We start from the raw sequence: 24,440 nt of genomic DNA on the forward strand, positions 1-24,440 counted from the left end.
TCAGGCCTCTGAACTTAAATACAAGAGTAGAAGGAGATGGCTGCACTGGACTGCACTTGGAAGAAACCCAGGCAGGAACATCGATGCCCCAGATGAGCTTAAACCTAGAGCAACTGTCATAAGCACTGTACCTTCACACTGTACATAATGGAACAACCTCACCTAATTTAAAGGTTTACAAAGTAGAGAAATTGCAGAAGATACCTGAAAAGCTTTAGCCTTACGATAAAGCTGTTCTTTATGCGTGGGTGGAGTTTTTTCCTCTTCAAAAATCATTTATGGTTGCTTTGATTTATCTCATGAAGTGGGAGGAGTCCAGGTTCTTTCAATTAGTTTCCTGAAGTTTCTCTCATTTTTCTTTGTGTCTTTGTATATTTATGAATCAGAGCAGCACGGCATTGGGATGAGCATTTTTTTGTATAACAAAAAACAAGAAAACAAAAGCATTTCCAACTCATGCTGTTGTGTCTTCACTTTCATTCACGCTCCAGGGGTAAGATGAGTCTGTGTATCAACTACTTGCATCCATTTTGCATGTAATCACTCAATCTGAGAGATTCAGACTATACTTCAGTTTAATACTCCCGGAGGTAGCATTATAGCAAATCCTGCATAAGCGCCTCCAGATGAATGCTGTCGCAACTTCAACCTCAATTGTCTCATTTCAATACAGAAAAACTAATAGCCTCTGAAAGCTGTGATAAATATTACAATTCCATTAAGAATAGTGGCTTAAGCAACACTGATTACATGAAAAAAACATGGGTTTACTTGGATCATGCATACTTGTTACTGCTTTGCTGATGTAAATAATTATTTATAAACTGGCTGTGTTGGATATGTGAGCTGTAGCAGCAAAACCCCTGAGCAGACTGGGTGCAATAAAACTATAAAACTTCTCAGATCTTTTTGCTTTTTTGACATTTCTTCTGTAAGTGTTGCTTTAAGTATCAGAAAGCAGCAGTCAGCATACTGTACAAAGTACACTCTAGTGCATATATCTTCAAATATCTGATAATATCACGCACAGATAATTGAACTCTTTCGGTTAAATGACAACATAATCGGATTGCAAATTAAAGCTGAGAATGATTTATAACAGCTTTCCACATTAATAGATCTTTGCAAGTGTTTGTAGGCGTTTAGCTGTATAAGCTGTACAACTTTTACAGTGCATGGCAAACTATCAAATGTGAAAGTTTGTGAGTTCTCCACAGTTCTCTGAGTTCTCTATTGTAAACTGTTTCCGATTAAAAAAAAAAAAAAAATCAATCCACCCCCCCATCAGTCTCGCTTTCTTTATGTCTCTCTGTGTGTGTTCAGCTATCATTCCGCTGGCCCAGCGAATACTGATTGATATTCACTGCACTTTTCCGCTGGCTGATTCGCTGACCAGTTTACAACCTCAGTGGGAGGAAGCCTGTCAATACGAGGCTGAACCTCTTTTATGATTCCGCATAGCAACTTTTCTAATTCTGTGACTGCAGTGCCCTTCAATGATATCTGTGTGTTTTAGAATTAGCAAGCCTCGGTTTTAGACTATAATCCATTGAGACATCAGTTTGGACTCAAACTTAGATTTACTCACATCCAGTTTATTCTGAAGAGCACCCATTGACACGGACAGAAACCGTATCGATATTTCATGCTAATGTGCCAGGATTACAGTAAGTGTTAAAATATTAAGTCAGCTACGTGGTGCGGTGGCAGATTCTAGAGAGCTGCATGCTTTTTAAATATACAAACCTTATGTGTGTGTGTGTGTGTGTGTGCATTCAAGGATTCTCCACCAAATAATGTAAAAGCATCGGCTTTGTGTTTGCAGCCAATCGTGGACAGAAACATGTATTCATGGACTGGCTGACATGACAATGTGCAAGACAGCATAAAGTGCCTTGTTTGACCTCTACTGTGCAGTTCTTGTTTTTTTTTCCTTTAGAGAAAGGTTCACTGGTTACTGGTGTTTTCTGATGAGCTAACACTAGTATGCTAGTGTTAGCTAGTCTTAGCATTCACTTGCAGCTCTAAGAAACAACATGGCGGAGGCCAAAAGGCTGATGATAAAAGGTCCTACATCCTGTAAAGTGTCCATTCTTTGATTTATTATCAAAAATAATGCCACCCATCAAGGATCAATCATGAAATTTTGCTTATAAAACACAGATCTGAAAAGTGAAGCCAATAAGGAAGTGCCTAAAACTTGCAGTATTTAAATCTAGCCAGCAGGGGGTGAATCCTGTTACTGTAAAAATAAGTCTGTTTTCATAGAAGTCTATAGGAAAATGTCCCAACTGCCCACTTCACCCATGACCTCAGTTAACCCTGATGGGTTTACGGTCTCAGTTGCTACTTTAAAGCCTTACAGATGCTCATTTTGTGAGTGAAATAGATTTACATGTTGCTAACATAGTAGCCTTAGCAGTAGTAGTACTATTAGCCTTGTTTACATAGTCAGATACATGTGTCTTGGTTTATACAACATGCCTCAGTCAACCATGTTCATGTGCTGCATTAAGAGAAATTTGGGGTTCAGTATCTTGCCCAGAGATACTTTGCCATGCAGACTGGATCAGCCTGGGATCAAGTAAATGACCTGCTCTACTTCCTGAGCTACAGCCACCCTCACAACAGAGATTGTGAGAGTCAAAATAATCAATTTGTGCTTTGGAAAACCAATAGGTGATTACAGTGGCTACATACATCTTCACATACAGCCTATGGATACTATGCTGCACATGGCTTATCATAAATTACAAAGATGGACACACATCACTCAGTATTATACCTCCTTAACATTAATTTGTTGTCATTTACTGTCAGCATGTTACCATATCAGTGTTAGTGTTGTTTAACTGGATAACACGGCTGCTTGGCATCATTTTGACGGGGTACATTGGTATCATCAGGGCTGAATCACAGGGAAATGTTCTGGTATCTGTAAAGTCAGTGACAGGAAATCTTTGATATAAACAGGAAATCAACATTAGAAAGATGAAATACCAATCCAGCATGTCTCATCCACAGCACAGCAGTGTGCAGACATTCTGCTCAGAGAGAGACAGATTCACTCACGTTAAAACTGTCCCTTTATGATTTTCTTTTTTTTGGTTTGAAGCCATCAAAGACCTGGGTGGTAATCACAAGCATGCTGTGTGCATTTTACTGACGCCCCACTGCATAATTCTAGAATACAGTTCAAATTAATTTAAAGTGCCATTTGGAGTCATTAACATAAAAGGCTACCAAAGGAGACATGCCACAGCAAATCAGTTTCATTTACCCATTTCCCATTGTTTAGCTCCAACCAGCCACCCGTGACTCATTAAACACTGGAATTAAATGAAACCATATACTGTAAATGGTTTCAGCGATATATCGACATGCATCTTTCTGCGTCAAAGTCTTGCACTGATGAAGTATCAACCTCCCTAAGTTACTAAATTGTGTGTAATTTCATGTAAACGTGTGGTTATTGTCTCCTTCTTGCAAATGAGCAGCAGAGCGTCCTTGAAGGTTTTGCGTCCTCAAGGAAAGAGTAATGAGTTTGCCCAGAGTTCAACCATGGGGCACTTAGGCCATCTGCCAGAGCATTTCCAGTGTTTAATGCCCTTGATTTAATTTTTTTAAGATGCATGACTTCGAGAAAACATTTAAAAGTGGAAAAGAGAAAGAAGAGTAAAATACAGGCACGGTTAAAAAGAATCACAGCCTTGTTAAATTCTAAGGTTTTATGCATCAGGACATAATAAAAGCTAATCTGGTCCTTGGTGATCCTTAGAATTAGGTAAATATAACCCCAGGTTAACAACAATACATTACATATTACCCTGTTTGATTATTTATTTAACAAAAACGAATCCAAAATGCAGAACTGTGTGTGAAAAACTAAGAACACCCTTACTGCCTTCATAAATATTAAGAGGATAAGTAGCAGCCAGGTGCTGATAATCAAATTCATTTGATTAATTAGTCATCAGAAAGTGTGAGCGCTCTTTAAAAGCAGACATTTGTACAGTGTGTTGGCCTGGAGCATTCAGGTGTGTGTTAACACAATGCCAAGAGAGAAATACATCAGCGGTGATCTTAAAGGAGCAACTGCTATTCCCCATCAGTCTGAGAGGGGTTATAAGGCCATTTCCAAACAATTTGAAATCTGCTACTCTGAGAAATATTATTCACATGAAAAACAGTGCCTTAGCTTTTTGCTGTGCGATATGTCATGTGTTGTTTTTAGCTCATTTTAGAGCTAAATCATTTTTGATTTTAGCTGATAGACGGTGTCTTTTGTTTTACCATGACTTTAGTTTTTAAGGGAATATTTCCTCCTCTAGAATCTTCCTAAAACATTCACAGATGATTTGGCAGCTCACTGCAACAGAAACTTAAGAATCTCCAAAGGACCACATATTCTGTCTCTGCATCATATCTCTGTACACTGGCTTATTTATTTGAATATATTGATTTCTGGATAGCAAGAAAAAAATGTTTAAATAATATTTCAAGGTTGGCAATTTTAAGTCTCCTGTTGTATACATCAATATTGTAGCTGAGGAAGCAAGCAAACAAATTAGTAAGTAGATTTGCATCCAGTTTCTGCCTACACATAGAACTGTACAGAAGATTCATCACACTCTGTGATAAAATAATAACCTTTTTTTCTGAGTTCAGCAGAAAACAGGTTGGAGATTTGATGAGTTTATATCACATCTCCAACATTACCTGCACTTTGGAAACAGTGATTCATATTTTATAATAAATCTATCCAGTGTAGAAAAGAATCGTCACTATATTTGAGTTCTTTCTTCCAGCATGTGTGCTGGGAGACAGAAGCTGAGAAAAGACATGCAGACTTTATAATCCCACTGTGATCAAAACAGAGTAAATTAAGGCATTTTGAAGAAAAAGTGCATAGTTCATTGCCATAAACTGATGACATAATAGTTCATTTGGATGAGTGTTTTTCCTGTTTCTGTCACTATTACGAGTGCAGGACTTAACCGCAGGACTCACTATGAATGAAAAGTCAAAAAGTGGTTTATTCACAAAGGTGTCATCAGATGAGATATATACTTATCCACACATGGGCCACGGGGAAGGAAAACAGGCCAAGGTTCAGGGAATCTATACACAAAGAGAGGTTCATGTTAGCAAGGAGCACTAGGAGAACACTGACGGAAGTAGCATAATGATCCAGCGATGAATCAGACACCACTGAGGACTTAAGTAGTGTGGTAAGCAGTCAGTGATGATGGATGGCAGGTGAGTAACCATCTGTGACAGGCGAGAAGGTTGCACAGGTGAACACAGAGGCCAGACTCCGCCCTGGCGATGAGGAGCGAAGGAGAGACCACAAGAAACAGTCCAGAAAACCCTGGGACCATGACAGGTTTTTTTACTGCTTTGCATTAAACAAATGAACATAATCTCCTTTATCCTCCTTTTGATTGTTCTTAATCTTGTATTTGACATAAGTTGAAACCAAAAAAGCTAAACTTTTAAAACTCCTTTTAGAAAAAAAAAACCCAATCTGAAAGAATTTCAGTTCTTTTAGGTTCCCAATGAGGCTGGCTCCAAAAGAGTCAATCCCCAAAGACTTCTATCCCCAGTTTGGCCAACATAGATAGAGAAATACTGAAAAATACTGGTGTGTGCAAATGTATTCAGCTACAGCCCTTTCCCCCCTGTCCTAGCAACATGGCAACATATTTTCATTTTTTTAACAAATAAGCTTGGAAAGGTAGGCTGCCACTGTTTCTGTCTAGTTGCTGCACAACTTTTGTCAGCTTAAATCTGGGACTTTAAGACTAACTTAACACTTTAATAATTAATAATCTCCATTTGCATTACAAATGGCCAGGACTGATCACATGTCCTGACTAGCTCTCACATTAATGTTGTCATTTTATTATTAGCTATTAGTTGCTAGCCACTACATTAACTATAATGCATCAACCAGCCAGGTTCGAATTTATATGAACTATTTAATACTTTAATCTTGTTGAAACAGGAGCTTTAGTGGGGTGTTCGCCTTTAAGATGACTTGCCAAGTTTGGTGAGTTTATGTGTTCATCTGCTAGCGAGAGAGCTGTATGATGTGTGTCTGTGTGATGAAAAAGGTAATGAAGCAAATGAGTATCTGATTCAATAATAATATTTGGTATCAACTCGTATCCGACTATCAGCCCTACACAGTAAATATGCTGTTTACAATACTACAGTTCTTTAATTAAAAAACAATCACCGTCACATTTTCAGAATTTTTGTAACAAAAGACACAGTTACATCATTTCTGGACCTCTTGTCCAGCTTACTGATGGGCACAACAGTGTGTGAGCTGTTTTTGTCTTTTAGAGCATTATTAACATAAAATATTAGAATAATATTATAGCTTGATGTAAGCAGTACAGCCAAACCTGTTTTTGCAACCACTGATGGTCATTTAAAAGAATGTACTTGTAAGGAACTTGCACATTGGCTTCACTTTTCAGACCTGAAAGCTGTGTCCTTTATTTTTATACAGTCTATGTTCCCAAGCCTAAGCGGATGTGCTGGGAGGAATATTTTGCCTGCTGTGAGTCTGTCAGTTAATCTGACTCTAATAGAGTCAGGTTTTTGCAACAAATTTCTACTGTAATTATCCCGTGTCATAGTGATCAAAGCGTCATAGCTGAAAAAACTTCCGAAGCGCTCCCAGCTGCTCTTTCCGTGATGTTTAACCATCACAGCTATGTTCCAAACATTTAGCCTAAACTAACCCTAATTCTAACTGACCTCACAGCCCATTGTTCATTCAGTGGGCTGGTCCCACTGAAAACACTATGTCCAGATGAACTGAATCAACTTTTGGGAATTGTAACTTACTCTTTAAGCTTTCTGATCGTCTAAAACACAAAACTGTCTTTGCTTTCCTGTGACACATGACCTCAGTCCCTCACTCATTTAATTTTGGTCATTTGAGAAAGCTGCAACCCACAATCCACCCATTCTGCACAGCCACATTTTAAACAGGCCCAGTCCCACACATACACTCATCAAGTCTGTCCTTGTTGCTGCCCTCTTTCCAAAACAGTAACACTATGATTGCCTGCATGTGATTCGTTTTTCAGGAGTCATCTGTAGCTCTGGCTACAAGCACATGGCTAGAGCTACAGATGGTTACACTGTGGCCTATATTCCAAACTTATTTTCCCCCCAATCAACATTTGTATCCGTCAATCAAGACAAACAGGCCCAAGCCAATTATGATAAGCTGAGCAAGGACAAAATATCCTATTAATTCTAAATGCTGTTGCTTTCCATACAAATTAGCTGAGAACCATCCACCCACAACATACAGATTTTATTTCCATCTCCACTCTGACTGAGCTATAATCCCGCTTTGAGTTTTCTTTGATTCATCTCAGGCAACTTTGCTATTATTTTTTATATATACAGCTCTGAAAAGTGTATCATCAATCCTAAGAAATTAGTTGCTCTGAGTTGGACTGCAAATGTCAGTGTGGAGAAAAAAAGTATCAACTGAAGTTTGAGAGAAAAAGATCTTTGTTTTCATAAGAGTCAGGAGGCTCCGAGGACCATAACAGTGAAATATTAGAGGGGGATTTCTCATCAGATCCTAGAAAAGCCTGAAGCAGTTGTGACTTTAACAGTATGGTGACTAAGGTGGTACATTCAGCCGAGCCAAGCAGCGCAGAAGAACGTCTAAACTGGTGCTGCCATTCAAGCGGATTTGCCCTGGATGTATATCTCATGTGCCGTGCTGCCTTTACTCTGAAGGGGGCAGAAGTGCACCACTGCTCCAAGTTCAGAGCAAAAAGCCAGCTGACCAAGATGATTCACATCTGGCATTAAAAAGGAAATGTTACATTTGGTTAAGAACATGTTTTTACAAGAAAAAAATGCATTTATTACAAATAATGCCATAAAACTGTTATAAAATACAGTTTTAAAACAGTCAGGTCAGGTGAAAATGCCATCAGTGAAAATCAGTGACTGGACGAGTTAACTGTGACTCGACACTTCGCAGTCACTCCACGGTTCTTCATAGCTGTGCAGCCTGACAGGCCAAGTTAAACTCACTGCTGAAGACAAAAAGGAACAGGCTCTCTGTTGCAGGTCTGAGTGTGGACAGCCTGCAGGCAGGAGCAAAGCAAGCTGAACCCTGCATGAACTCCTCCATGAACCACTCTTTTACCTCCTCTGTAGTGAGCTGCAGAGCATTTTTCGCCGTGTGTTTCATCTTCCCCCAACGTGAGTGCTTTAGCTGCTCTTTTAGTGCCCGCAGACATTAGGCTGTGAAAAGCTATGTGTCCAAATGGCCCCAACAACTAAGAGGGCTTTCAGACTCAATGTCTGGCTGAATAAACTGACCTGCTGTCTGCTCTCACTCTGGACTAAAAAACATCAGCGTGGAGTCTTTTGAGCCAGACACGCAGACTCACACAGCTCATCTTGTTCCATAGTCGGATAACATGAGAGTGGATGAATAATAAACACACGCTTCGTCTATTTGCATCACCTCAGCTGTTGTTTTACATATCAGACCAACAAATTCAAATTCACCTTAATAAAAGCATGCTTCTTTCCAATATTATCTTCATACAAGGCATGTGTTTAACATCAAATTGTTTACATGCAGTGTTTTAGTGTGTTTATTGATGCAAACTGCTGATTAGTAAATCTACATCTTCAATATAGGATGCAAGGAAACATGGGGATGCTTTCTAAAACAGCCCTGGAGTCAACAGACAGCTGTCCTAGCTTTGTTTCCTTGCAAGAAGGTAACAGGACCTACATTCTACCTGTGTCTCAGGAAACCAGGGATCCCTCAGCCTGGAAAGCAGTAGCATTTGAAGGTGTTTACAGGAAATGTTGGTCATTTCTGCACAAATGTGAGCTAAAAAAAAAAAAGAAAAGAAAAGAAAAAAAGAAAGGAACAGCTGAAACATACCAAAAAGAAAAGTTTTCCACTCTCAGTTTACGTAATATTGAAACATTTTCCTCATTACATAGATAACCATGTCTATTTTTGTTTAAATGACTGTTCTTTTTCTACTTTTAGGACTTCTATGAAAATCAAATGAGGTCATGTTCATGCAGAAATACAGAAAATTCTAAAAGGCTCACAAATCTATAGCAAATAACAGCATGCCATGTTTACACTTTGGTGTTCTGGACAGATGAAACATGCTGGCAATAAGATGTTAACTATTTCAGAAGTGCTTATAAAGTTGCAGTTGTTGACACTGGATGTGGTCATTTAACTTCTCGCTAAGCTAATCTGAAGTAACCATCTCCTTGTTTTGTTGTCTCTTGTAGCACATGAGGGTCTATAAGAATCAGGAATAGTACTGAAATTCGGATGGGTTATATTAGATGAAAAAAAATCTAAATCTTGATCAGATTTAGAAAAACATGAGATACAGCAAAAACGCCCAGAAAACTGTCCAACAAGTTCGGCCGTCTACTAAAATCAAAGTTTTGATGATGTTCTCAAAGTGAAAAATGTGTATATTCCACTTTCACTCCATATTCAGATGTACTAGAAGTACAGCATCCAGGTATCTGTAGAGGACTTTGTACAGCAACGTATGATATTATATAAATACACTTTTGGACTCAAAGTAGGTTCTCAGACTCCTCAATTTGAGAAACCAGTGTTTGGTTATTTGGGTTGAGTTCAGCTCAGTGAGTGCTGACAACACTGTTACGTTTTTCTAATGTACCATTGTCATTATGTTAAAAAAACATTTTTGTGTTATCAGAGGCACAACTGCATTCAGCCGTAGCAAATTTTCAGCATTTTTGGTAGTTTACAACTTCATTTTAAAAAAACACAACACTGTCAAAATTCACTACACAAGTATGTATCCAGTGGATGTGGTGAACTAATTGAAAGTGTACTTAAAGTATCCAAATTGAGACACGCTGTGAGGAGAAGCTCTGAGTGATGGAAAAGGGGTGGGATTAAAGGCTTTGCACACACCTGCAGGTGTTCCAGTCACACCCTAACAGGTTTAACTAAGACGGGGAACTGAGGCGAACGCCAGTCAGGTGCAGTCTTTGCGTGCCTACACAGAAATGTCAAATCAGCAACGGCAAGGAGAAGAACTTATATGGGCTTACCTCTGGGTGCTGTGCAGGCATCACTCACTCGGTTTGAGTCACCGAGCAGGTTTAAATAATAAGAGCCTCAGCAACAGTTCCTACAGGCGTTCAGCCAGCATTCAGTCAACTTACCCATTAATCTTTCATCCAGTAATTAGGCTAATTCATGTCACAAAAACTAAAGAGAATTACTGAGTTTGACAGAAACATTTTGTCTGCTTTTCATCCTCCAAGAAACAAAAGACCTTATTGTCCACGTGCCAGTGTTGATTCGTCACACACTGCAACACTGAAAGGGCTTTTTTCTCTTTTTTTGGACAAGCACAACAGAGCATGAAGTGTGTGATCTCTTAAATCCCCAAGCAAGACCTCGAGGCACCCCTGCTGGCTGCAAATTAACCTACTTCATACCAGGCTCCGAATGCAGCGTGTGTGATAGTGTGAAACTAAAAGCTCTTCGTAGCTTGTTTTTCATGTGTTTGCTTTCATTGAGCTGCAGACTGGACCTGGAGTGTTGCAATTACATTAGATGTTGTGTAATTAGCTTGATTAATAGAGGCAGCAACATGAGTAATCACGGAAATAGTTCTCCAAACATGAAGACTGGGTTTATCCATAAACGGCATGTAAACATAGTAAATGTTAGTGTCATTAAATCACAATCCCGAGGTCGTCTGAGGGATCCCCTCAGAACCACATATAAAGTAATGTGTATGTTATATATACTTGTGACCACAAGATGTCACTCCAGTTCAGGAAGTCTCAGCAACAGCAGTGTCAGTGTGTCCTGAAATAGCAAGCCCGTCCTGTAAGCCTCTCCTTGAAAACATGCATGACTGTGCTTTTGATTTCAGTGTTTATGGGCTTTTCTGTTAGCTGCTTCCTTTGAGGGTCACCACAGCAGATAATCTACCTCCATTTCACTCTAACATTCTCCATCACACCAACCCATCTACATGTCACACTCATGAATCCCTACTCTGGCCTTCCAATTTCCTCCTGCCTGGCAGCTCTATAGTCACCATCATTGGTTCAGTACATCCACTGTCCCTCTGCACATGTCCAGACCACTCAGCCTGAGCTGTCCATCTAATATAATCATTTCTGGTCACTCCCAGTGAAACCTTCAGGTCCGCCACCTCCAGATCCACCTCCTGTCTCTTTGTCAGCGCCGCCGTCTCCAAACCACACATCATAGCAGCTCTCACTACCATCTTGTAAACCTTCACTTTCACTCTTCTCGCTACCCTTCTGTAACAAATCACTCTTGACACTCCTCTCCCACCCACTCCACCCTGCCTGCACTCTCTACTGTCTGTTGCTTTGAACGGTCGATCCCAAGTATTTAAATCCACCTGTCTTCACTGCCACTGCTCCTTGTATCTTCAGTCAATATGTTTTCAATCATCTTGTTATTTCAGGAGAGTACTTGGCACAGTGGTTAGCACTGTCGCCTCACAGCGAGAAGGTCCTGAGTGCAAGTTAAGTGCTAGCTTTAACTGTCTGTAGGTGTGACTGGTTGTCTGTCTTTAAGCCCTTTCACAAACCGGCAACCCGTCTCCCACCATATGGCAGCAGGGACAGGTTCCAGCTTCCTGTGACCCTGAGTTGAAGAAGATGGATGGATTTGATTAGCTCCATATTTCTTGAGTCCATCAGTCTTCTGTTACCTTACACCTGTTTTGAGAACTTTAAAGCTCTCTGAATTACACCACACCTGTATGAAGGGATCTTGTACACTGACTGTCCAATGGCCTCTCAGAAAAGGAGTAACATTGTATCAGTGTCAGCTTAGGAATTTAGGAAAATCAAGATGAAGCAAAGGTTTGAATCCATTTTAAAGACATCATGCCGCTAATGAAAATGTGTTATTTATTTTTATCTCAGAGATTATCTAGTAGCTTATGTTAAACATAGTGGAACAACTCCACATTACTTTTCTGTTTTTACAGTGAGGTTTCACTTTAGCTTCAGTCTATCCTGATGTTTTGAGTCTAAAAAGTCTAAAAAGCCACTGAATGGTACTTACACTAAACATCCAACAGTAGAAAGAAACTGTTCTGTGTCCAGCTTGTGAACGTAGTGCATTTAGCAGATAAAGAGACAAATATTTCCTCAGGAAGTTGGTAGAGAGCAAAAATAGAGCTAAAAGAGAACTGCTGGATGTGTTGTTGTGGCAAACCCTTTGGGAGCGTTCGCCACAACAACTTAAAGGTGTGTAAAACATGTTTCTGCTGCCACCAAGTGGACAAAATCAGTTACTAGACGTTAGAACTTTTTGTCACCTCACCTTTGAGTTCAGGAATAACAGTGACATTCCTATCTGCACACAAACCAGTGAGAGGAGCAATTTCTGCAGAGCAGCTGTGACTGTGCCAAAAGCATTTGGAGCAGTTAAATTGTCTCCTGTTGTAATAACGAGTTGTTTCACTACAGTTATAAAAACCTGATGTTTTTTATGCTAGCAGTGCGTACTAATCTAAACTCCTTGCTTGAACCCTTTTAAGGGACCATATTCACAGAGTTTCATTGAGGGTTTGTGGTTTTAACTGTAGTCTGTTGCATATTGAGCAACCGTGTGTTACATCCCGTCTAGCGGCCGATGTTATGCAAAAAAGTGATTTCCAATGTTTTTGTGTAATAATTATGTGTAACGTCTTTGCTAAATTGTTAAATATATTACATGAAGGGGTTATATATAAATTTGTGATAGGAATGTTGTTTATGGATAAAAATGACTTGATATGATTTGTTGAGATATGTCTGATGCATATTTTACAGATTATAGGCCCGCCCTTTATAAAGGAGGAAACAGGGGAAATCACTTTTTAGCACAACCACAGGACATGACATTAAAACAAAAGCACTCACTTCCCCGAGAAGCCACAGAGAGAAAAAAAAAGTGTTGTATTTATTATTCAGCAGATTCACAAATTCAGAAGTAGAAAATCCTCAGGGTGAGCCAAAGTCAGAACAACCAACAAACAGAGCTGTGCATCAACATCAGATCAGAAGACCTCCCCGAAAATAACAAACCAGAAAACATGGGCTTTGCCTCCCTGGTCCGTGAAAACAGTTACAGAAAACAAAAGGCAGGACAGTGCTGCTTACTTCTTCTCTCTTGCTAGACACAGAACAACTACAAGTCTCAATTATCCCTGCTGTGGCTGATTGAATCAAAGGGAAGCAAATGAGCCATGTTGGTTCCTTATATAGGGGTGGTCCTCAGGTTGGAGCTGGTCCTCTGTAAGCTGCAGTGTTGCCACACTAATTATAGCCACTTCATTTAAAATGCAGATGTCTTCACAAAACAATACACGAGAAACACAATAGGACACATAACACAGAGCTTGCCCAGCAATTCAGATCTGAATTAAATTCATATTCATTATCTAATCATCCAAGTATTTGCTGATGGCATAAAGTTTCAGGTTGGAATAAAGAAAATGGTTTTTGGTTACAAGCAGCTGTCAAATCAATTCACTTCAGTTTTATTTATACAGGGCCAAATCACAACAACAGTCGCCTCTAGGCGCTTTATATTGTAAGGTAGAACTTACAATAGTGCATACAGAGAAACCCCCAAAATCACATGACCCCTATGGGCAAGCACTTTGGTGACAGTGGGAAGGAAAAACTCCCTTTTAACAGGAAGAAACCTCCAGCAGAACCAGGCTCAGGGAGGGGCGGGGCCATCTGCTATCCAGCTGTAGGTGGTCGACTTTAAGAAAAATGACAACAATTCCTTCAGAATGTGTGTCACATGACCAAAGCTCTTCATGTGACTTTATTTCCTATTACCTCTTTACTTTGTATGTTGCAGTTGTAGGCACTGTAGGAGGAATGCTGTAAACTAATAATCCACCCAACATGCCTTTTCTCCTGTCAGCACAATCATTATATTCTCTGAGACTTTAACCCCATGGCCCGCTGCCATTTTTTACCTCTTCATGCTGCCTCAGATTTCTCACTGTGTAAAAGTTCAGTACTGTTCAGATTGCTGGCGATGTCCACGTTGCTTTGATGGTCCATAAAACAGCAGTAAACACTGAATAGCTTACGAATCATCGTGTCTAATACTAGCCGCTGGTTTGTGTGGACCAAAACAGGTCTGACTGGATGCCACCTTGCATTTTTGTGCCTCCACCAATCAGCAGCAAGCTGAGTGTTTTCTTCCCACTTTAAAGGTTTTACACAATTGTGTTAGTTTTCAGTGAAAGGCTTCCTGTTTTCAGACAATAACCGCAGTTACTGACCAGCTTCTGTGTGATGACTTTGTATTTTAAACATAAACAGCAATTCAAAAAACAGGAAGCAATTTCAGTGGTTTCTAAATCACAAAGAAAGTATTGATGCATATTGATGAGCAAACAATCTGATATAGTAAACTTTGACGTTCATTACATGTATGATCAAGTTTTTGGTTTTGGTTGTGTGGTTGTCACACTGGATTTTCACTGAGGAACCATTTCCTGGTCTCTTCTTCTGTTTTTCTGTTTTTTAGAAAGTCGAAATGTGCATTTACAGTAAAAGTACAGTAAAAACACATGTGGTTATCTACTCAGAGCAGCAATTTGAAGAGTATTTTTTGATAGCATGGACAGTTAAAAGGTTATGGCAGTCACAATAAGCACATTAATACTTTACTTATAGCCAAAATTGTGTTGTGTGAGATCCCAGTGACTTTAATAAAGAGACCAAAATCCACCTAGTTCATCTTTGAGTCCATTTGAATGCTTGCAATTCACTCAAGGGACTGATAACTGATACTGAGTCCACAGGGATGGAGTGGAAAGTAGCCCTTGTCTCTTTAAAAAGCCAGCCTGGCAGCTGAACACATTCAATAATCCTTTGAAAAACTGAGATGAGGAAGTGGGAAGTTGAGTTGTGCCTGGTTCTTGTGTAGTACTTACTGTAAATTCATGCAAGGAACTAAAACACAGACATACCTGCAAAACAAGAGGACAAATTTTCAAGGACATAAAGTTCTTCAAACAATGCCAAGCTTTACAGTAGTTGACTTAGTCTGTCTTTAAAATCTCTGATAATCTTTAACTTCAACACTGTTAGTCTTTTGTGAAGAAATGATAAGGGAGTGGAATGAAATTCAATAAAGGGACATTGCAAACGGCATGTTTGCTTATTGTTGCTGGGTGAGTTTCTTTGAGAAGCTCAGTTCCTGATTAAGTAAGTGAATTAGAGCGCATGTGATTCTCTTCCTCTTTCAGTCTGACTCTTTGGCTACGCTGACACATCGTCTGAGAAAGGACAAGCTACGTCTTCCGGACAAACTGTTGCTTCAGGTAAGAGTGAGTGTGGGTTAAATGTATATGGCAGCAATGTTTTCTGAGTTGTAATGCTTAATCTGAACACAGATGGTGCAGGCAGTTAACACAGATCTCTCAAAGGGTAAAATCTGAAAGGGTACGTGGCTACTCTACTGCAAAATAAGTTATATTTAGTCTCTCCATGCGCTTTGATTGTTGTTATAAAGTTAGAGACTTGTTATCAGTTGAGCAAACTAGTGTTGCAACTCAGGTTAAGACAGACGTGGTTTGTATTGAGTGCACCAACTCTGAGTGTTGAAAACACTGAGATCTGCATTCAGATGAAACATGAAACATACTTGAGCCAAACTGACAAAATTGAGGATGCTTTTTTTTCCACTGGGTATAAAGAAAGGTTTTGGTTTCTAGTGTGGGCTGTAAAAACCAAATGATCCTCAATAAAACAACTAAAACAACCCACATTCTTCAGACAGACACACTTTACATTATCATATTTTAGACTTGCACAGAGTCCAGATCTGCCATCCACACATGCAGTGTACTAAGGTTCAAGCAAAGTCAGCAGCAAGAGTGAAGTATGAGTTAGAAATGGTCAGCTTTATTTTGGTTTAGTGGGGAGAATGATACGCTGTAGACAAAAAGCATGTCGCAGCTCTGGTTTAAAGCTGTATGCAAATCTAGCTTGAAACACGCAGTGTTGGTAAAGATGGTGGACCATCTTTACGCCCTGACAATCAGCCTAGTTTGATATAGCTCAAGCTCACCCTGCTGACCTCTCAGGGGACATGTGGTTTCATGTGAAGCAATGACGGTAAGCTCTTTCAATGAAGCATGAAATAAACCGCTTTATACTTCTCCTCCACTGTGTAGTACTTCAGTAATGTTGTATTTATCTTCTTTAATTTATTTCTTTCCAATCTTTCTTCGCAATACTGCTCTGTCTGGAATTTTGCTGATGTTCTTGTCCTTCTTTTCCAGCTGCTGAGATGTTCCTGTGCTGTTGGTTGGGTCTGGTGGCTCTCATCCCCACAACCTTAAGCACCAATCCTGGAGTAAAGGTCAGGCTGACAGAAAAGGGCATTGAATATGGTAAGTCTTGTGTAAAAATACTTCATTTTTAGAAAAGCACTGATTTCTCCAGGATTTGTTCATCAGATTCTTTTTTCTTTGGTTTTTCTTAGGCAGGCAACTGGGCATGGCTGTCATCCAGCAGAAACTCAGATCTATTAAAATTCCAGACTTTTCTGGGACAGAGACGGTGTCTCCGATTGGAAAGGTTCAGTATAGTTTGTCAAAGTAAGCCACCAGATTTTTTCTTTTACATGCAGTCTGCAGCAAACTGTTATTTTGTCCTTTTCCTTCTTTAACAAACAAAACATTAATTCTTCCAGTATGCACATAGTTAATGTGGGCTTACCAAAGTCTTCAGTGGATCTGGTGCCAGGGACTGGAGTCACACTGTCTATAGGTGATGCCTTCATCAGTCTGAATGGAAACTGGAGGGTCAAGTACCTGCGAATAATGTGAGTGATGTAACATTTCTTTAATAGCGAAAATAATTTGGTTGCTTAAAAATATAATTTCTGATATCCTTTTTATTTTACTAGAAAGGACAGCGGGTCTTTTGATTTGAATGTGAATGGTCTCAGTATCGCTACGACCATCTCCATCAAGAGTGACGAGACAGGCCGACCAGCGGTCAGTACTGCCAGCTGCTCAGCCACTGTTGGAAGTGCAAAGGTCAAGTTTCATGGTGGAGCAAGGTGAGAAACCCAGCTGTGAGGGAGAAGGGTTTTACTATTTTACTTCATTTTCTTGACAAATGGCAGAATTCCTCTAAATCCTGCTGTTATTGTTTTTGTTTCTCTTTTGTTAGCTGGCTGTACAATCTCTTCACAACGTTTATTGATAAGGCTCTGCGCAATGCACTCCAGAAACAGGTGAGAGCAAATCAGCTACATGCAGCAGAAATCCAGCTTGTGCAACTGACCAGAAGTGTCTCCTCGTGCACAGTGTTTCACATTATCTTTTACTCTGAAGTAAAATGAATAGACAATGTAAAAAGTACATCTACAGATGTCCCAAACTTCACTGTTGCTCATGTACATTGATGAATCAATTTTTTTCACAACTGCTCTTTTGTTTGAAACATTCACCAAAGGTTTAATTTTGAAATGCCGCTGTGAGCCTTTAATAATTACTTTATCGGATACAAATCACTGTCTCCAGATTTCTTCCTGAAAATGATGTTCTTCTTTTAATACTTGTTGTTGCAGATCTGCCCCCTGGTGGCTGATGCAGTATCTGATTTAAACCCTCAGCTGAAAACTCTCAATGGTAAAGTATCCTGTTTAGTTAGTCAATCAGCTGTTTCACTGGTGATGAACATATGAGTGAGCTTCTGTCTCTATGCAGTCTTAGCCAAGGTGGACAAGTATGCAGAGATTGAATATTCCATGGTATCGTCACCGACTGTTTTAAAGTCCTCAATAGATCTGAGCTTGAAGGTAAAGAATTATGCAACACTACATTTTTACAGGAATCTAAAGATATCATTTTGTTATTTAAAAAAATCTGGAGCATTGTTTTCTGGGTCTTCTTTCTCAGGGGGAATTTTACAACATCGGGAAACATCAGGAGCCTCCGTTCTCACCAGCGGCCTTTTACCTGCCACCCCAGAACAACAACATGTTGTACATCGGCATGTCTGCCTTTACTGTCAACTCTGCAGCCTTCGTCTACAACAACGCTGGAGTCCTCAGCCTGTCCGTCACTGATGACATGGTAAACTACTGCCTCCTGAGTCTCTACCATATCTTATTTTCAGGACATCAAACTGATCTCTAACCATTCTCACTTTGTCATGGCAGATACCAAAAAGCTCTCCAATCCGACTCAACACCAAAACATTTGGAGCCTTTATCCCACAGGTGACAACACAATTTGGTATATTTAAAGTATAAATGTTTGGTAGCTTGTCATCTGAATTTCTTCTTTTTTTTCTAGATTGCTAAGCAGTTCCCAGGTCTGATGATGAAGCTGCTGATGAAGATGGAGAAAATCCCCACACTGACCTTTGAGCCCAACAACGCAACAGTCCAGGCCACCACCACAGTGACGGCCTTTGCCATCCAAACCAACTCTACTCTGTCGCCTCTTTTTGTCCTGAACTTGGTAAGTTACTCAGCTGATATGATTTTAAATAGTCTTTGTGGTTTTAGAAAACCATCTGAAATGAGCCACCATTGCCTTGACAGGAGGCCAGCGTGAGTGCCCGTATGTTTGTCAGTGAAATGAAATTGGCTGCAGCTGTCACCCTCAACAAGTGAGTTACTTGGCAAAGAAAAATAGGGCTGAGAGGTCTTTGTTAAGATGAACATCATGTTCTAATTTAGTCTAATTTGTATAGAATGGATCTGACCCTGGCCAAAAGTTATGTGGGAGACTTTCAGGTAAGAAGTGCATTTTTATACAATAACAGTCTGAACCATCAGCAACAACTCAAACTAACCCTACATCTAACCTACAGGTGGGACCACTGGAAAATGTCTTTCAAGGGGTCCTCAAATGGGTGGTGATACCCACAGTTAATGGTGAGTTCATCCTCACTTTGAACTCTAAAGAGGATTTTTCACCAAAAGTTCCTAAAAGGATTTCCATTTGCATTTTCTCAACGCATCCAAAGTCCTGGGGAATATTATACAAACAACTTGAAGGACCTACACAGAGCATACAATGAGCTTTGCAGATGAATGTTTAAGTACTCGAGTTATATACTGACACTGGGCAATGACTGTAACGTGGAATAACCACTCCTGACTTCACAGTTAATGATGTCTCCTGCAAAACATTGTCATTACTTGTTACTTGAAAAATATCTTGGGCTGGTCCATCGTTATTATAAAAAACTTTGGCCTATCCAACTAGCAAAATCCACATGTTCATGTCGAGCCAGTTTTGGACAATGGTAAAAGTAGAACTACAACTCTGAAACAGTATTTAATAAGAACAGACCATAAAAAGCTCTGCCAGGGTATGTAGTTGAAAACATTGGATAGTTATTACCAGAGCATTGAGTAAAACAGCCCCATACTGCCGATGTATATCCACTGTGTGGGTAGTGGTAGGCACAATGTAGCAGAGACGTGCGTTTGTTTATTAAGAACAGGTCCTTCTTCTGTGGTTTAGTGCTGCTGTAAATGATGTTCATCGGCAAGATGTTGTGGCGACATTGCTTATCTATGCTTCTCCTATTCTTTCTCTCTCTCTGTGCGACAGAGAGACGGGAGGTGCTGGGTAGCTTGGAGATTGTTTGGGATGAGTAAGTAGGGAAGCTGGGTAGTGTAGTCTTCCCAATGAGCCAACATGTCGCTGCCATTTAGGGACTACCACACTCATTTCACAATGAATGAAATTCACCAGTGAACTTACTTTAGCACATTCCACAGTTCGCCCACTCTCACCTCATCAAACAGCCACAAAGGTTTTTGTACTCGAATCACAAACTTTCCTCAGCAATCACCTTACTCTGGATTCCTGCAACTGATTCTTCCTCCTCAAAGTCAAATTGTAGTTGCCCCGTCCCTGTTCTGATGCAGTGAAAGAGACATGCAACTCTGCCCTATGAGAAAACCTTGAAAGATTAAGCCTAATTTAAATCTGGTCAAGTTTTTACTTCTAGGTGGAGTTGCAGAAATGTGTGATTGTAACTTGAATATCTCCACAACTGGATTGGATTTGTAAACTCACTGATTTTCCTCCTAAAATGTATTTTAATGTTGTATTTCAGTAGATGGCAGTAGGTCCATAGATTCCAAAACATGAGCTGTCTAAGTACTTCCTATTAATAATAGGCCACTTATAAGATTGTGAAGGTTGAGCTAAAGTTATGAATCTTACTTTACAGCCCAACTTGCTAAGGGATACCCACTGCCCTCAATTGGAAAGATGAAGCTTATGAACACCCAGCTTGATGTGCTGAAGGTCAGAGATACTGATGATATGTTTAATAACTTTGTTTAAGCATGTTTGTGAGCTTAGTGCTTTTTGTTTATGACATGAGATCTAATTAGAAATCTTGACATTTCTAAGAGAGATTTTTTAACTCAAAGCTGTGAACTGTTCCTTCTAGGACTACATGCTGATTGGGACAGATGTTCAGTTCAGCTGAACTGCACTCCTGAAAACTCCCAGGATTCTTTTCTGCATTCTGGCATTCCTCCATGAAGACACAATTACAGTCAGAGTACGATAATCTGGCAGATATTCCACAAAAACAAAAGAATGAGAATGAGTATTACTTCTGTCTGATAACTGTTTGGACATCATTTGATTTTTAAAATATATATTAATATATTAATATAAATACAGAAATGAACCCTACAAGATCAATCTGATAAGCACTGTGGATGAGGCAGCATTCTGAAATTGTTGTTGTGAAACCAACTATAACTAATTTCAAAGCAGGACTAAAGTACCATCATGCATCTGTAAGGAAAGTAAACGAGAATTCAATTTTCAATTCAATTCAATTCAATTTTATTTATATAGCGCCAAATCACAACAAAAGTCGCCTCAAGGCGCTTTATATTGTACAGTAGATAGCACAATAATAAATACAGAGAAAAACCCAACAATCATATGACCCCCTATGAGCAAGCACTTTGGCGACAGTGGGAAGGAAAAACTCCCTTTTAACAGGAAGAAACCTCCGGCAGAACCAGGCTCAGGGAGGGGCGGCCATCTGCTGCGACCGGTTGGGGTGAAAGAAGGAAAACAGGATGAAAGACATGCTGTGGAAGAGAGACAGAGATTAATAACAGATATGATTCGATGCAGAGAGGTCTATTAGCACATAGTGAGTGAGAAAGGTGACTGGAAGGGAAAAACTCAATGCATCATGGGAATCCCCGGCAGCCTACGTCTATTGCAGCATAACTAAGGGAGGATTCAGGGTCACCTGGTCCAGCCCTAACTATATGCTTTAGCAAAAAGGAAAGTTTTAAGCCTAATCTTGAAAGTAGAGATAGTGTCTGTCTCTCGAATCCAAACTGGAAGCTGGTTCCACAGAAGAGGGGCCTGAAAACTGAAGGCTCTGCCTCCCATTCTACTTTTAAATACTCTAGGAACAACAAGTAGGCCTGCAGTGCAAGAGCGAAGTGCTCTAATAGGGTGATATGGTACTACAAGGTCATTAAGATAAGATGGGGCCTGATTATTTAAGACCTTGTATGTGAGGAGCAGGATTTTGAAATCAATTCTGGATTTAACAGGAAGCCAATGAAGGGAAGCCAAAACAGGAGAAATATGCTCTCTCTTTCTAGTCCCTGTCAGTACTCTTGCTGCAGCATTTTGGATTAGCTGAAGGCTTCTCAGCGAGTTTTTAGGACTTCCTGATAATAGTGAATTACAGTAGTCCAGCCTGGAAGTAATAAATGCATGAACTAGTTTTTCAGCATCACTCTGAGACAGGATATTTCTAATTTTAGAGATATTGCGCAAATGGAAGAAAGCAGTCTTACATATTTGTTTAATATGTGCATTGAAGGACATGTCCTGGTCAAAAATGACTCCAAGGTTTCTCACAGTGTTACTGGAGGCCAAGGTAATGCCATCCAGAGTAAGAATCTGCTTAGATACCATATTTCTAAGATTTTCAGGGCCGAGTACAATAACCTCAGTTTTATCTGAATTAAGAAGCAGAAAGTTAGCGGCCATCCAGGTCTTTATGTCTTTAAGACATTCCTGCAGTTTAACTAATTGGTGTGTGTTACCTGGCTTCATGGATAGATAGAGCTGCGTGTCATCTGCATAGCAGTGAAAATTTATGCTATGTCTTCTAATGATGTTGCCTAGGGGAAGCATGTATAATGTAAATAGAATTGGTCCTAGCACTGAACCCTGTGGAACACCATAATTGACCTTAGTGTCTGAAGAGGACTCTCCATTTACATGTACAAACTAGAGTCTATTAGATAGATATGATACAAACCACTGCAGTGCAGTATCTGTAATACCTACAGCATGTTCTAATCGCTCTAATAGGATATTATGGTCAACAGTATCGAACGCAGCACTGAGGTCTAGCAGGACAAGCACAGAGATGAGTCCACTGTCAGAGGCCATAAGAAGATCATTTGTAACCTTCACTAAAGCTGTTTCTGTGCTGTGATGAGCTCTGAAACCTGACTGAAACGCTTCAAATAAGCCATTCCTCTGCAGATGATCAGTTAGCTGTTTGACAACTACTCTTTCAAGGATTTTTGATATGAAAGGAAGGTTGGAGATTGGCCTATAATTAGCTAAGACAGCTGGGTCTAGAGATGGCTTTTTAAGTAAAGGTTTAACTACAGCCAGCTTGAAGGCCTGTGGTACATAGCCGATTATTAGAGATAGGTTGATCATATTTAAGATCGAAGAATTAATTAATGGCAGGACTTCTTTGAGCAGTTTTGTAGGAATGGGGTCTAAAAGACACGTTGATGGTTTGGAGGAATTAATTATTGAAGTTAACTCAGAAAGATCAATTGGAGAAAAAGAGTCTAACTTAACATCGATGGTACTAAGAGTAGCTGTAGATAATATTACATCTGTGGGATGATTATTGGTAATTTTTTCTCTAATGATAAAAATTTTATTTGTGAAGAAGTTCATGAAGTCATTACTAGTTAACGTTAAAGGGATTGTTGGCTCAGTAGAGCTCTGACTGTTTGTCAGCCTGGCTACAGTGCTGAAGAGAAACCTGGGGTTGTTCTTATTTTCTTCAATCAGTGACGAATAGTAAGATGTTCTGGCTTTGCGGAGGGCTTTCTTATAAAGCAGCAAACTATTTCTCCAGGCTAAATGATGATCCTCTAAATTTGTGACACGCCATTTCCTCTCCAGCTTACGAGTTATCTGCTTTAGGCTACGTGTTTGAGAATTATACCACGGAGTCAGGTACTTTGGATTTGAGGCCTTAGTTTTCACAGGAGCTACAGTATCCAGAGTCGTACGTAGTGAGGAGGTAAAATTATTAACAAGATAATCGACCTCTGTTGGAGTAGCGTTCAGATAGCTGCTCTGCTCTATGTTGGTACAGGGCATTGAAGATGATAACAGTGGGTGGATTATATTCTTAAACTTAGTTACAGCACTTTCAGAAAGACATCTACTTTGATAAAGTCTACTCTCCACTGCTGTGTAATCAATTATTGTAAATGTAAATGTTATCAGGAAATGATCAGACAGCAGAGGGTTTTCAGGAAACACTGTTAAATATTCAGTTTCTATGCCATATGTTAAAACAAGATCTAGAGTGTGATTAAAGTGGTGGGTGGGTTCTTTTACATTTTGAGAGAAGCCAATTGAGTCTAGTAACAGATTAAATGCGATGTTGAGGCTGTCATTTTTAGCATCTACATGGATGTTAAAATCACCCACAATAATTATTTTATCTGAGCTGAGCACTAAATCAGATAAAAAGTCTGAGAAATCAGAGAGAAACTCTGTGTAAGGCCCAGGTGGACGATAGATGATAACAAGTAAGACTGGTTTCTGAGTTTTACAGCTGGGGTGGACGAGGCTAAGCATCAGGCTTTCAAATGAATTAAAAGTCTGTCTTGGTCTTTCGTTAATTAATAGGCTGGTGTGAAAAAATCAAGATTGGTACCATTAGGCGGCTACTATACCACACTGTCTTTACCCCAACTTGGCCCTAAGTCTCTATGACCAGTTATGGTGCATATACAGTACTTAACAGATGTGTCAGCTAGCTATAAGTATTAAACCAACTCTTCCCTCTCATAATGTTGAGAGGAGAGTGGGTTTGCTAGCTAAGCAAAAGCAGACTGAGGTGATGTTAGCGGTTTTAAAATACCTGCACATGATAGTTGTTTAGTGTGGTTCAGGACCCAGATAAATAGAGGAAAATGGATGGAATAATTTAAAGTTATTACTTAGCCTAACCTCTTTGAACATAACACACTAATCTTGCCCTTGCAGCTCACATAAAGTAACACCTGTTGTGTTCCCAGTCAAAAGTGGGCGGCAATATTTTATTTGGGT

General features: G+C 39.7%; 1 protein-coding gene across 1 annotated transcript; it reads left to right on the forward strand.

Annotated features, from left to right (window-relative positions):
• Positions 1-15,329: 15,329 nt before the first annotated feature.
• Positions 15,330-20,649, forward strand: LOC100695019 (bactericidal permeability-increasing protein). Its single transcript, XM_025907499.1, has 16 exons — positions 15,330-15,410; positions 16,374-16,484; positions 16,577-16,691; positions 16,787-16,918; positions 17,003-17,158; positions 17,272-17,335; positions 17,672-17,732; positions 17,811-17,902; positions 18,003-18,179; positions 18,266-18,325; positions 18,402-18,569; positions 18,653-18,720; positions 18,805-18,847; positions 18,925-18,988; positions 20,302-20,378; positions 20,527-20,649. The coding sequence occupies exons 2-16, from the start codon at positions 16,382-16,384 to the stop codon at positions 20,563-20,565; spliced, it is 1,419 nt and encodes a 472-aa protein (XP_025763284.1). The 5' UTR covers positions 15,330-15,410; positions 16,374-16,381; the 3' UTR covers positions 20,566-20,649.
• The last annotated feature ends 3,791 nt before the right edge of the window (positions 20,650-24,440 follow it).

The sequence above is a fragment of the Oreochromis niloticus genome, linkage group LG5 (genome assembly GCF_001858045.2).
Source record: "Oreochromis niloticus isolate F11D_XX linkage group LG5, O_niloticus_UMD_NMBU, whole genome shotgun sequence".
NCBI lineage: Eukaryota > Metazoa > Chordata > Actinopteri > Cichliformes > Cichlidae > Oreochromis > Oreochromis niloticus.

Bases quoted from the DNA above. Each gene is read 5' to 3' on its own strand.
- LOC100695019 (XM_025907499.1), top strand. From the start codon at position 16,382: ATGTTCCTGTGCTGTTGGTTGGGTCTGGTGGCTCTCATCCCCACAACC. The intron at 17,336-17,671 runs GTGAGAGCAAAT...TTGTTGTTGCAG, and splicing joins GCAATGCACTCCAGAAACAG to ATCTGCCCCCTGGTGGCTGA. The intron at 17,903-18,002 runs GTAAAGAATTAT...CTTCTTTCTCAG, and splicing joins CAATAGATCTGAGCTTGAAG to GGGGAATTTTACAACATCGG.